The 13941-nt window shown below is 37.1% G+C and overlaps 2 protein-coding genes across 2 annotated transcripts; one reads left to right on the forward strand and one right to left on the reverse strand.

The window, feature by feature from the left end:
- Positions 1–524: 524 nt before the first annotated feature.
- LOC140014897 (uncharacterized) lies at positions 525–3823 on the reverse strand. Its single transcript, XM_072066559.1, has 3 exons — positions 3349–3823; positions 1559–1894; positions 525–1291 (listed from the first exon to the last, which is right to left on the reverse strand). Exons 2-3 carry the CDS (start codon positions 1892–1894, stop codon positions 680–682), a joined length of 948 nt encoding a protein of 315 aa, XP_071922660.1. The 5' UTR covers positions 3349–3823; the 3' UTR covers positions 525–679.
- Positions 3824–4067: 244 nt separating this feature from the next.
- Positions 4068–12337, forward strand: LOC113709245 (U3 snoRNP-associated protein-like EMB2271). Its single transcript, XM_027231964.2, has 7 exons — positions 4068–4843; positions 5400–5742; positions 6317–6541; positions 8892–9114; positions 9328–9503; positions 10772–10837; positions 11887–12337. Exons 1-7 carry the CDS (start codon positions 4359–4361, stop codon positions 11962–11964), a joined length of 1596 nt encoding a protein of 531 aa, XP_027087765.1. The 5' UTR covers positions 4068–4358; the 3' UTR covers positions 11965–12337.
- Positions 12338–13941: the final 1604 nt, after the last annotated feature.

The following is a 13941-nucleotide window of genomic DNA, read 5'->3' on the forward strand; positions in this document are numbered from 1 at the left end:
TAAGGTACCTTGGGTATTCTGTGAGTATAATGGACGAAAGGCATAAAGAGCTGGTCTTTTATTCAACAACGGATTTATTTTGCAATTGTCGCTTATATCAAAAGGGTAATTTTGTCTTTTCACTCAACTCTTTCTGTTTTAACGATTTTCGTCGACTTTTCACAATAATTCAAACCATGGGGTATCGATGCGTATGATATGAAACCACAGGGGACTTTTTTGCATGATAGCTATACCACAGGGGGCTTTTTTGTTGTTAACCCTTTTCAAAAAGAACTTTTAATAAGTACAACCATGGCTGCAAGCAATTGGTGTTTGCCATTTGAAGTAGTTAGTTTCCGTGGTGTATACATCTTATTTGTTACCTTGACCTCATGTTGTCCATGCACTAATATAAGTTCAGTTCATAATATAACATGGCAACCCGAGCACAAGCAAGTGCCGAAGATCATTCCTATCATATAGGTATAACAACAGAAATTCGCCATTATCCAACGACCTCTATAATATAACAACAGCCAAGCACCATGTTGCACCACTAATACAATATAACAATAGAAATTCGGCCCGTGCACCACAATCCGCAAGTAATTCATTCAAAGTACTTTGGAAATTAAAGTAGCAATTAATCAACTAATCTTTTTTGAAACTGCCAACTAATCATTTTTGAAACTGCCAACTAATCTTCATCTGGCCTCTTCTCATCAGGAACCTGCAGTTTGTTAATCCAGTACTCCTGAAGATCGCGTGACATAGTCAGAAAAGTTTTACGCCATTTGTCATCTTGGAGTTGTAAAAGAGCCGTGACTCTCCTTCCTTTGGACAGGCCTTCGAACGACTCGATAACCTGAGTTGCCATTGTGACATCATATTTCTCAAAGTCATTGGAGCGACGATCCTTAATTTGCAGTTTTGCTGAGGCTAGGTTGTTGAGGGAGTTGGCACACTCAACGAATGGATTATCAGAACTTTTGCTCGACTTGCTCTGGCGAGATCCCAAACCCGAGTTTGTAGCCCCTACGCTGGCCGATCCTCTCTTTCTTCCAACATTAGGAGCTGTATCGTAGCATGTGATATCTGGGTCACCGGTGAGCAATTCATCTTCAAAATGCGAACTTGATTGCCCTCCCAAATGAGTAGCCGGCATTTGTCGAGGCACACGCGAAGATGGAGATGCAAAGGAGGAAGTTGCTTGGCTTCCAGTTGCAGTTTCTCCTTCAAAGACCTCGGATAGTATCGTATATTTGTCGACGCATTGGAAGTATCTGAACTGGTTATAGTCTTTATTCTCCTGTCCAATAAAAAAAATTATCCTTTAAGTCTCAAATAGAAATCATTTAATAAAGCCAAAATACACCTATTTGTTAGCACACGAGTACTTATTCATCATATTCTACCATAGTAGCCAAGAACTAATCAAGTCTTAAAATTATTCCATTGCCGGTAAGGTCACAAGTCACAACTCAGCCCGGCAGTTACGAATTAAGCATCAAAGGAAAAAATTGTAAACATGAAATTCTGTTGCCAAAATTTTAACTTGATTTGGATGGTAGATTACCATTTGCAGATTCCTCCACTGAGATTCATCGGCCATAAAGCATCTCCTATTCTCGTTCCACCCAATTCCAGTTTCGGCCGAGAGTCGCAGACCTTTTAATTTGGCAAATGCACACCAAATCCTCCTCAAACGTGTGTACTTCGAATGGTAGACAGTCCACATATACTGCTTTCCCCAACTGGAATTAAGATGGGCAGCCAGTTTCATCCAGTTTGCCTCGGTGGAGATGTTTGGATTCCACTCCCCACTTTTTTTCCACTCAACGTATGTCATACAGAAGTGTATCTCCATGTTTTCATCCCAGTGAGCTTTTGCGGTGGTATGGTCACGAGGCATCTAGAGATTAAAGACCAAAGGAAGTGTATATCAGTTTGTAGTACTGGCAAACGAATATTAAACTGTCAAACAATTACAGATTTTAGATAAATATATCTTTGTGACTCAAAACTTTGCTACTAATTTCCAATTCCAATGCAGCAGTGGCAACCTTAGGGCTGACTCAATATGTGGAAGAACTCCAATAAGTATTGTCCTTATTTCTAGAAATACTTATTTGTTTGAACCCAAGCTGTACCTCAAACAATCAAGTGATTTACAGGTGCTAGCATAAAAATTGAATGGAGTAAACAGGCACACATTCAATAATTGATTAGCCAAGTTCAACAAGTACACCGAAGAATGTTAATTAATTGGATGTATGAAGGTGGCTAAGCAGGGCAGCAGCATGAAAATCCATAGCGCAAGTCTTGTTTTTGGACAGTGTATTATATTTTAGGATGGCCTTACCTTGAAGTAGTTAACTAAGGACTCGATGTAGTCGTTTGAGGCTGTGAATAAGTGGACAAAAGAAGTCTCGGATGCACGAGCGGGGGTTGCTGGACCGGACAATGATAGCCTGCTCTTGTTGGACATTTACTCCACGTAAGGGTGTGTTAATAGGATGCAGCTCATGAGTAAAATCCACTTGAATGAAGTAGTTTAAAAAACGCTTTGGTTCCAAGTTATCTTCTATTCTCAATCTTCGTTACTGGATGGGGGAGGGAGATGGACGACCATTTGGGGAACTTGCCTATGGTCTTTATCTGTAAAAACAGCCAGCATTCACTTGTTTTTCATTTTTTACCCAGTTCTTCAAAAAGCAACGCTACAATAGCATTACAACATAGACTTATAATAAGTTAATGGACTTAGACGTGTATATTAGTTAATGGACTTAGACTTGTACATCTTTTTCAAACAAGAGCAGGCATGTGTTTATACTTCACCGGAGAGGGAAATAACAGGTTTGAATCCTATTTCAGCATACTTACATATTTATAAACTTCAACATGTAAACAAGTTATGCCTACTTCATCATATTTCTAAACCTCAGAAATACGGTTATCTTTTTGAAATAGCAGCTATACTTCAGCAACATACAAATTCCGTTTATGGCCTTTCGATGCAAAACAGACCTAAAAAAATAAAAGAGCTCCGACAGTCAAGATTACTCTACCAATCAGTCCAATTAAGTTTCAGCAGGCATTATTAACTTTTAGGCCAGTCCTAATCATGCCTTAACACGATTTAAAATAAACATCGAATTTCATCCTAACTCACAAATATCGTGTCTATAGGTGCCTGTACGCGGCAATTACGCCCAACTCTGAAGTATATTACGCCGGCAGCAACATTGCAATTTCAGAATGCGTAAAGTTTATGATTCAATCGTTCCTATTCAAATTAGGGCTGACTCATAAATTGGGGAAATGTGTGAAAAAACTTATATAAAAAAAAGAACCGCACTTGACCTGGTTCTCAAATTCGTTGCAAATTGTTTCAGATGACAACTTTCAATTTCCTTCTCACAAGCTCCAGTTCGAAAGCTCAAGCTCTTTACCCTTGATAACCCGGAAAGTAAAGCTGGTATTCAGCTACGAACTTGCAAAATTAATTACCCCAGATATGGATCTCTATTTGTGCCTCGACTGGTGCCAAGCGCGGTACTGTAATTGACGTCAACAGGGGAAAGAAAGCACGGATAGCGGATGTCATTTTGGATGAAACCTTTTTCTTGAAAAAAGGGGTATAGAAATTGCAGAGAGGTGGCTGGAGTTTATCTCTGAAGCAAAAACGGAAGCTCCTGCAATCCTCAATGCTCTCTGGACTGTTCTCTTTTTCCACTACCCCTTTCTTACAACGGATACATTTTAGCAAAATGTACGGAGGTAGTAAAGGTGTTGGGTGAGAATTGAATAAAACATGGTGGGTCCTTGCACCACGTGAACCCTGACTCCAAGACCCCTTTTTTCTGTTAGTTTGGTGGTATAACTTAGCATCCCCTTGTGGAAAACATTTGCAAAAAATTACGTGTCCAAACAAAGATTTCAAATTAAAATTTGCACACTAAATTAAGCAAAACAAATTATGCAGTCCAAACGTATCCACTGTCATCCAATGTGCACATCACAAGCCTTAGAAATTCCCAAGCCCAAATCCAAACTCAAACTTAAGGCCTCAACTCTTAGTCCAACTGTTATTTTGCTTGCAATTTTCTTTTCGCCTTTACTACGCCACAGCATCTAGTCGTTCGGCTTCCAGTAGAATCACCACCCCTTCTCAAAACGGTGCCGTATAAGTACAGTCCCTGCAGCAGCTCTTAAACCCTAAAGGGTCTAAAAACCTTAAAACCTCTTCAGTGTGTGTTAGTGTGTGAGACAGAAAAGGGATAAAGCTTTTTTTTTTTCTTTTAATCCCAATAATCTGAAGAGATTTTGAGGTTTTTTTTTTCCTTGGAAAGGCTGAAGCGATAGATTGAAGAATGAAGAACAGGGAAATGAAAAAGAGACCTTCAGCTCAAAAGGGTCGGACTTTTAACAGTAAAAACAAAAGGATTTCAATCAATCAAGACCCATTTTTTGATGCAGAGGAGAAAGGGTCGAAGCAGCGGCGGAAAATGGAAGAAGACGATGATGAAGATATAGAGAGCAGCAGCGGCGAGGATGAGGAGGATGATGGTGATGAAGGAGGAGGATTTGGGTCTGGAAGGAAAGGGGGAGAAGGAGAAGAAGATGAAGAAGAAGAAGAGGAGACGGCGGGGGAGATGAAGTTGAGACTGTCCAAGGATTTGTTGAAGCTTATGACTGAAGCAGAAAAAGAAGAGCAGGAAGAAGAAGAAGAAGGGAGTGGGGATGATGAGAAAAGAAGAGTTGAGAGAGAAGGCCAAAGGGATTCGCGGGTCCTGAAGATTTTGCAGCAGCAGCAGTTGGAGGAGAGTGGCCGTCTCCGAAGAGCCATTGCTTCAAGGTATTGCATTAATTATCGTTCTATTGCATTTTTATTTTGGTTCATGGAGAAATGGGATTATTTGGGGAATCTGTTATTTGAAGTGCTTGTAGTTTTGAAGCTTGTATATTGTAAAAGGTTTTAATTTTTGCCGCATTAGTGGTGTTAAATATGATTGATCAAGCAATTGAGTTGTTGCAGCAAACGATGTATGGACTGTGGAAACTTGGTGGCGAGTCACATATTTTAAAGCTATGCCTTATGTTCTTAATTTGGTTTCAATAAACATATGTGCTATTCTGGCTATTCAAAAGGAATATGACAAAACAGGAGGCAAGATTTGTCCTGTTAGTGATACAATTATCACTAGTTATTCTTTTTTAGTTTGATTAAAAAAATAAGTGCATGGAACCTTGCTTTTAAATTCAACTGTATTGTCACGGTGATTTCTTGAAGAGGATTTTTCATTCTTGAAAGGATTCCTTGATCTTTCATGTGCTTTTTAAGTTCTGGAAGTTGCTTTTATATATATAGAAAGGAGCAAATCTGAAGATAACTGTATTGATTGATTATCTAGGGTGCAAAAACCAGAAACAAGTGATGGATTTCGAGTCTTGGTAAAGCACCGGCAGTCTGTTACTGCTGTTGCTTTGTCTGAGGATGACTTGAGGGGATTCTCAGCTTCCAAGGATGGTAGTATTCTGCACTGGGATGTAGATAGTGGAAAGACTGAAAAGTACACTTGGCCAACTGATGAAGTACTCAAGGCTCATGGTGCAAAGGACCCACAAGGTCAGGCAACAAAGCATAGCAAACATGTTTTGGCATTAGCTGTCAGTTCTGATGGTCGATACTTGGCAAGTGGAGGATTGGATCGTCATGTTCATTTGTGGGACATTCGAACTCGGCAGCATCTTCAGGTATTACAAGAAATCCAGGAGTTACGTAGGTCAAATTTAGCTTGAGCTTAGAAAATATCTGGCTTATAAGCAGAGAAAAGAATGAGATTAGAAAGATATCTCTTTGGTGAACTTGAATTTTTCTGATTATATTGAGTTTTGGATTGCTGATACTACAGAAGTATGCATAGTGAAAATTTTATCACCCACCTTGAAGCATATTGATTTTATTTCATTTGGAGAAGGATGTCTAGAATTTGTCATTGGTATCATTTTACCTGTCCTTTGTAGTAAGTATCTTTAGAAAAGCACATAAGTTCATGTAATTCTGTATGGTAGCAGATGTTGTTAATTTATTTATGTTAAATTCAGTTTAATATTATTTTCATTTTATTTTATGTAGTGTTTCACTTTGCCTACAGATGACTTTATTATCATTATCCCGTTTTCTGCTTGAAAATATGCAGTTAACGATAACACTTAATCTTTCTGGGCTTACCATCCTATATTCCTTCCCTCTGATGGTAACTAACAGTGCTGCAATGTTTGTGTACACTTCATTACATCTTAAACTTTCTGTTAATATGGCTTTCAGGCCTTTCCCGGCCACAAAGGGCCAGTATCATGCTTGACATTCAGGAAAGGAACTTCAGAACTATTTTCTGGTTCATTTGATCGGGCTGTCAAAATCTGGAATGTGGAAGATAGAGCTTATATAAGCACATTATTTGGTCACCAGAGTGAAGTTGTAACAATTGACTGCCTAAGAGTTGAACGAGTCCTGACGGTTGGGCGTGATCGTACCATGCATCTTTGGAAGGTATTAACTGATCAGCTACAATTCTAAATGAACTAGTGTTAGTTTTCGACTTGAACTGTAGCAACTAGTTTTTGTTCTAAGAATTTTCAAAATAATTGGAAACTAAGACGATATGCTTATAGATGGAGATTTTTTTTTTCTTCTTTTTAAAATTTTTAAAATTTTAATTTGTAGATGGGCGTTGTAGCAACAGAAACTTTTATTTGTTGAATTGGTGTAATAACGCGATCTTGGTTTGGAAATGTGGTTTTCTTTAATAATTCATGACATAGGAGTGTTTTCTTGCTTCTTGTCAGTGGGTGGGCTTTTATGGAGCTAGGCTGTGCATCTTAGTTTCTTTTTTTCTTACATCTTCTCCCTTGCTGTTGTGTCCAAACTTTTGATGCAATCACACACACAAAGTCCCGGGGGTTACTTCTTTCCTCTCTTTGGAAACCTTCATGCCCCATAAAGAGCATCCCATGAGTACAAAGGGGAGAAAGCAATTACTTTGTATATTTCAGCATTTTTTTTCCTTGTTCGTTGAGAATTTCTTTGAGGTGCCTCTTGTATAGGTGAACGCCCTTTATAGCATGGAGGTGGATGAACTTCTGCATTTGTAAGTGTAAAAATTGGGGAGAGAAAGAGTTAGAAATTTTAGTTGGGAATTGACTGATTCTGTTATTTTAGTTACTCTTCAATCATAGGTATTTCCCTATGTGTGAAGATATTGCTAAATTGGACAAATTTCTTCCTGCTAGATTTAAATAACTGATTTTAGACTTCAAAATTGATACCAAAAATCTGATTCAGTTTCACCAATCAGAGGGGCATATGACAGGGATTCGTTGTAACTAGGACATAGAACGAAGTTGTTTAAATGGCGAAAGGTGCAATATGCAAATAACTCAGATGATATATCAAGACTACTACTATTGGTTTAATCTTTCTTCTTCATTGTCATGGGGTGGTAAAAAATTGATAAAGCAGCTAACAAGATCTTTGATAGTGTACTAGCATGAGCTAGTTAGTTAACTTCTCTTTCTGCTGTCAATGAGATTTTTTTCCCCTTATCTGTGATTGCCTTTCTGGTGCTAGAACTAAGATCTCTATGGACGAACTTTATTGAGAGAAAGAAATTTGGACCTGTAAAGGAGAGAGTTCTACTCTGATCATAGAGGAGGTTATGCTGCACTACATGCATATGAATTCCATGATGTTTTGCATTATGATATTAGTATGATTGCAAGTGGAACATGTTCAAAGATACGGTAACTTGTAAGAGCAGTTGCATTGAAATTCAATTTGAAAAGAATTGCATGACAAACAACTTGTAGGTGGCCGATTTTGTTGTACCATACTCATTAGATTTTGATTTTTTTTCAATGTTTTGGTTTGTTTCATCATAACAAACAAGCTGAAGTAAAAAGGTCTCTGAGTTTGTGGTTCTGTATTTGTATCTGATTATTATTATTATTATTATTATTTGGTCTTTTCGGAATGACAAGGAGAGAGTTATAAAACCTCTCTACATTAGGCTTTATTTACAGGAGCACAATTTAGTGAATGAAATTGCTTAAACCTGATCTTCAGAGCTGTATATTCTCGTTTTTCTTATCTTTGTGGCTCCCCTACTGTGCTCCATATCAACTCCACTTGTCCAGGAGTATAATAGAAGAAAGGAATTAAACCTGTTTGGAAGTGCTTAAACCTGTTTTGGAAGCGCTTATTTCTTCAGCTGAATTGTAGCTTGAATTGTTATCAAGTTTGCTATCACCATGGGGTGCCCTGGACCTTTCTCCAGAAGTCTCTTTGGCCATTTCCCATGAGATTGGATAAAGTTCTAGTAGAGAAGTTTTATTCAATTTTGCGCTTTTAGGTCTCTTGCATGAATTGTTTTCAAGTTTGATTCCCATGAGACAGGACAGAGTTCTTGTAGAGAAGTTTTATCCAATTTTGTGCTTCTAGGTCTCTTGCTCTTCTGTCTGGAATGAATGCTATATGCTGGCAATTTAACACTACTCTATTTTCTTGTTTTGGCTTTTAAATCTCAAGAGGTCTATCTGATATGTGCCATTTTTGTCAATAATCTTGTAATACTTTTTTCTTTTTCACTGCTCGCATCTTTAATTCTGTTCATCATCCCCAAATTCTTTTCAAGCGTAATTGTGAATTATAACTACTACTAGTGGGATATTCTTTCCAAGTATAATCCAGCAAGAAGTTTGGCTTTAAAATACATTACTCTGGCTATGATTGAACCCTTCATGGTAATTTTCCTTGACCTTACAATAAGCTGTCTTCTTTGGCTTTAAAATCATGGTAATTTTCCTTGACCTTACAATAAGCTTTCTTGTACTATGCAAAATAGGTTCCTGAGGAAAGACAGTTGATATTTCGAGCTCCTGCCTCATCCCTAGAGTGCTGTTGTTTTATAAGCAATCAAGAATTCTTGTCAGGCTCTGATGATGGTAGTATTGAACATTGGAACGTATTAAGAAAGAAGCCTGTCCATATTGTAAAAAATGCTCATGCCTTGGTTTCATCGAGCCAGTTTGAACAGGAAAATGGTGGACTACCAAATGGCCACATAGGTATACTTGCAATCCTTCTCTTGCAATTCACATGTACCTTTTCTTTTTCTTGTGTCATTATCTTAAGTTGGTCTTAGTAGTAACTCTTTTTGCCTTCATTCTGGTAGCAGTAATTACATGTGGTAACTTGAAGGAATTGTTATTAGCTTCTTTATCATGTGTGCTGAGAAATATGAGCCTTAATTTGATCCATTTTCTTCGCTTTATCCTCAGAAAATGGTGATCAAAGCCCACAGAATCTTTCTCCTCTAGCACGTTCTTGGATAAGTTCGATATGTGTATGTAGAAGCAGTGATCTAGCTGCATCAGGAGCTGGAAATGGTTCAGTTCATCTTTGGGCGATTCAAAGTGAATCCAAAGGAATCAGTCCTTTGTTTCAGCTCCCTCTAGTAAGCTTTGCATTTTACAGATGTCTTTTCTATCTTGTTCCCATAGCAATTGCTGCTGCTCTTCCGGTTTTGTGTAGTTAGAATTTTTTCTGTTCTAGACTCTATATCTGGCTGATTTTGTAGAGTAGTGTTATCTATTTAATTCTAAGGTTAGAGTACCTATTTAATTACATATTCTGTGGTTACATTAGTCGACGATGCCCTTTTCCCTCATATGGAGCAAAGTAGTTTGACTTTTCATTCTGCTATGTGTTAGTTTATCTCAGGGGGTGGTCGTTCTCATTTGACTAAAATTAGTGGATTCTAGCCTTTCTCAACCTAAAAGTTGTTGGTCTTGTTTGTTCTTAATTTATATTTTTTCAGGATGGTGAGGCTCTATAATGTTCTTGAAAAGTGCCCTGTGTAGGTATTTTTCAAAGTTTTCAAGACAAAAACATTTTGAGTTCTCCAAACAGGTTTCTCCAGGAGTAAACCATATAGTTAGTAAGACCTGGAGCAAATGAGACAAAGGTCTATAACAGGATTTCTGAGACTTTGGTGGAGTTTGATAACTTATTGTTTTGGTCATCCTGTGCTTCAGTTTTCCCCAAAAAGATGTGGCCTCCCATCCTGATTTTCAACCGAAATAGGTAGTTTCTCGCGTGAGCCAATCTACCTTTATGCATATTACAGTTGCGAAGTGTTTATATGCAAAAACACTAATGCAGTTATTGCCTATTGATGGTGTCCAATGCGCTTGCTTATTGATTAGTGTCCAATGCTCCTAGTGTGTGTCCAATGCTCCTGGCCTTAAAGAACATTTTTTCCCTTTTTCCAAAAATGATTTAACTCAAAAGATTATCAGTGGCGGTTAGATAACTGCTTTTTGCTTGGCTGGATATCCCTGAATTGTCCAACCTCTGCTTTTTACATCCCTGAACTCCCAAAGCATCTGCCGAGCTTGTCTTGACAAATAATCCTTATCTGTCTCTGAATTCAAAATAAACATTCCAGCTTTTGTGAGATATGTTATCAACTGGTCTTTGATATTCCGATCCAAAAGGCTTGTCTATTAGATGACTTAACCATAGTTGATTAGTTAATTTATGCGTGGGGAATCTCAGGATTTAGTGCTTCATGATGTGTTTCCTGCCTTGTTTTCTCTGATTAAACATATTGCTTTGATATGACAAATTTTTTAGTGATTTACTGCAAAACTTTTACTTCTTGTGCGATGAGTAATATCAAGGTCTCCTGCTTTAGTTTTCTAAAGCTATGTGCTGTTGTAGGTTGGATTTGTAAATTCTCTAGCTTTTGCCAAATCTGGGCGCTTCCTGGTTGCTGGTGTTGGACAGGTACGTTTTTTCCTTGTTTCACTCTCAATAGTTTCGGATTCAAATTTCCTTATCATTTATGAAATAGTCTTCATGCTGTACAAATGTCTGTTTGAAGTAATTTGATTGCTAATCTAATATAGAACGTGCTTGGCTTCCTCTTATGAGTTTAAGGCAAACACATTATTGTGGTAGGTGGAAAAGGCCAAAGCCTGATCAATGATCAAAATTTGTTGGTGAATTGTTTTGTTTCTCTCTCTACTGAATAGATAGGTTATGTCCTCATCTGCAGATGATTGAGCCTGAATGACCTTGAATCAAGAAGATTGGAGAGTTGGATTTTTGTTCTACAACGGTTGTTATGATGTATAATATATCATGTTTCTCTATCTGCGTATGCACAAATACAAGTTATAAGCTAGGGATCCGTTTCATTTGGAGGATGACCATGATCATAGTCAGACAGAAGAAGTTCCATAAGAATGACAATAAAAATCCCATTAGTGTTAAAGAGTTCTATGAGAAAAAAGATAAAAAATCAGAATTATGCTTGAAGCCTGAAGAGGTTATTTATGAACATAAAAGGGGTTGGGATAATGCAGTATCATTAGTTCCAGAACACTGTAAAATCAGAAGATTGACTTGGGATCTTGGCACTCATGGTTTCTTTCTCAACTGTTTCAATAAGCTTCTGCTTACTGTTAGGGAGAAACACCTCGAGAGACCCCACCGAAGAGCCCAATATGTAAGTCAGGAACCCAACTTTGACCCAAAAGCTTAAGCTATTAGGTCTCGGGCCCTTACTTACATATTAACCGCTCTTTCTCTATCTCTTGGACCAATGTGGGACTAACCCTTTACTCATGAACCTAACACTTACTTTGTGCATGAAATAGATGCTTTATTCTTATTTGAGTTTAGATGATATTTGTTGTGACCAAAGTGATTGGGAACTAACTTAGTTTCACTTGGAAATATTTGTTCACTATTGTCATGGCCTCATTTTAGTATTTACTTGCTGAATGGTAAAAGCACCATCAGTATAACATGGAAGCATTTGTATTGTGTAGGAGCCCCGCTTGGGAAGATGGGATCGTATTCCTGTAGCTCGGAATGGTGTGGCTGTGCATTCTTTGAAACTCTCATGAGAAAAGCAAGGCACGTTATATTATTCTTAATTTTGACTAACATAGAGGAAGAATACGATGTGTGGACATGTCCATGTTTTAACATTCATGATATGAATGAGCATTTTTGTAGCAGCAATCAATTTTGACTTTTATTTCCCAAAAAAATGAAAGGAAATTTGTTTCTTCTTCATGATTCTTCTTGTCGAGGAAAAAGGAAATTTGCAGCAACATCATTGCTGATCCTAAATTGGTGTGACACCCGAGATGAATGATCGGCTAAAGTTGGATATGGCCATGATGCATAGCAAGAATGAGTTTGTATAACTACTGACTTTGACGAAGCATTCCTCACTATTATGTTTGAAATATATCTGCCATTTTCCTTGATCAATGCCTATTGTGTTTGTGCCTAATTAGATTGAAGATATTTGCTTATGCCGGAACGCTTGATGGGTTACCATGTTTGCTTGATTCTTTCTTTTTGTGCATACCATGTCTGTTTTTCCCTGCTATCAGTACACAAGGCACATATGTGACTGTCAGTACTCAGCAGGTGAAGAACAAGATGAACTCGCTTCCAAGGAAAGTTGGAGTTTGTCTGACTATATGATTGTTCACTCGAGATTCCTTTTTTTTTTTTGGCAAAAAAGTGAAACAAATTTCTCCTTGTAGGGTACTAAAACTTTTTGGATGTGTAGCTATTTGTCAGCATCAGGCAAATATGGATACTTCTTTTTCGTTATATTCACCTGATCTGCAAAATTAGTTGTTTATATGGATATACTCGTTATAATCTTATAGAAAAAAAAAGCACTTCTTGTAAACAGCTTATTGTTTTCTAGTCAATGATATTTTTTAATTCTTGTAAATATATATTGACTGACATCTAGTAATCCTTTTGAGTACTTTTTGAGGATAATAGTTCTCTCATTTGGAATTTTGTACTGTCTTGCATCTATAGTAAAGACTCAGGAACTGAATGTCTGGTTTGAGCAAAGAAATCAATTATGTTAATGCTGATAATCCAAGTATCATAAATTGCACATAATGTGTATGAAGTTAGACATTATATTTATCTCCTCAGGATAAATAATGAAACACTTCATGCCATTTGTGCTACCACAAATTTCATCCCTTTATAAATTACCTAAAAGATTTATTAAATAGCAATTTGGCAATATGATCCAGCGACTCTGTTTCAGTGCATTTCTAACTGGTAGTGTTTGTTTATGCTTTCTATTTTTCTCTATTGTGAAAGGACTTTTAGTCCTTTCATATTCAAAGTCATAAAGATTTTGTGTGATATATGGGACTTATCAATAGGTGAATGCCATTGCTAACATGTGAATGCTGATCTAGGCAATCTAGCTTCTGTGTATAATTTCAGTATCTCATTCATAAAATGGTTCTTTATACTCTCTTATAGCATGAAAAAACATTTTTACATTGTATGTATCCATTTGAAGTCCTAGGGCATAATTGGGGTCCAACTGCTGAATCTCTTTGAAAAGGTACAAAAATGTTTTTTTTTTTGTTTTTTGTTTTTGAAAGCTTTAAGAAGTTTTTTCTGTGCAAGTTTTGAACTATCCGCATAGAGATTCATGAAAACATTGCTTATTCCATTGCATTGTATTCAAAGGCTCTCAAAAACTCAAAACTACCCACTTCAATTCACTGCTACCTTAGAACTTCATTAATCCACTAAAAATAGAGGCAAGGCAACGTATACAACTTCAACATGAACATAGAAAAGAGGAGCAACATGACCATTTCCAATTGAAGCTCTAATGCATTGAGCAAAACCTGTTTAACTTCATACGTCAAGAAATCATATATGGCTAAATTGTTCTTTCACATTTCTCCAAAAACATGAAAACTTGTTGATCATGGATGGTACAACTATACATAATTATCTCCTATATTAGGAGAGCTTGTCTTTATGCAAATAATGAATAATATATATTTCATTACATCCAACGTTATATGGGATAACTC

The sequence above is a fragment of the Coffea arabica genome, chromosome 9e (assembly GCF_036785885.1).
Source record: "Coffea arabica cultivar ET-39 chromosome 9e, Coffea Arabica ET-39 HiFi, whole genome shotgun sequence".
In the NCBI taxonomy this organism is placed as follows: domain Eukaryota; kingdom Viridiplantae; phylum Streptophyta; class Magnoliopsida; order Gentianales; family Rubiaceae; genus Coffea; species Coffea arabica.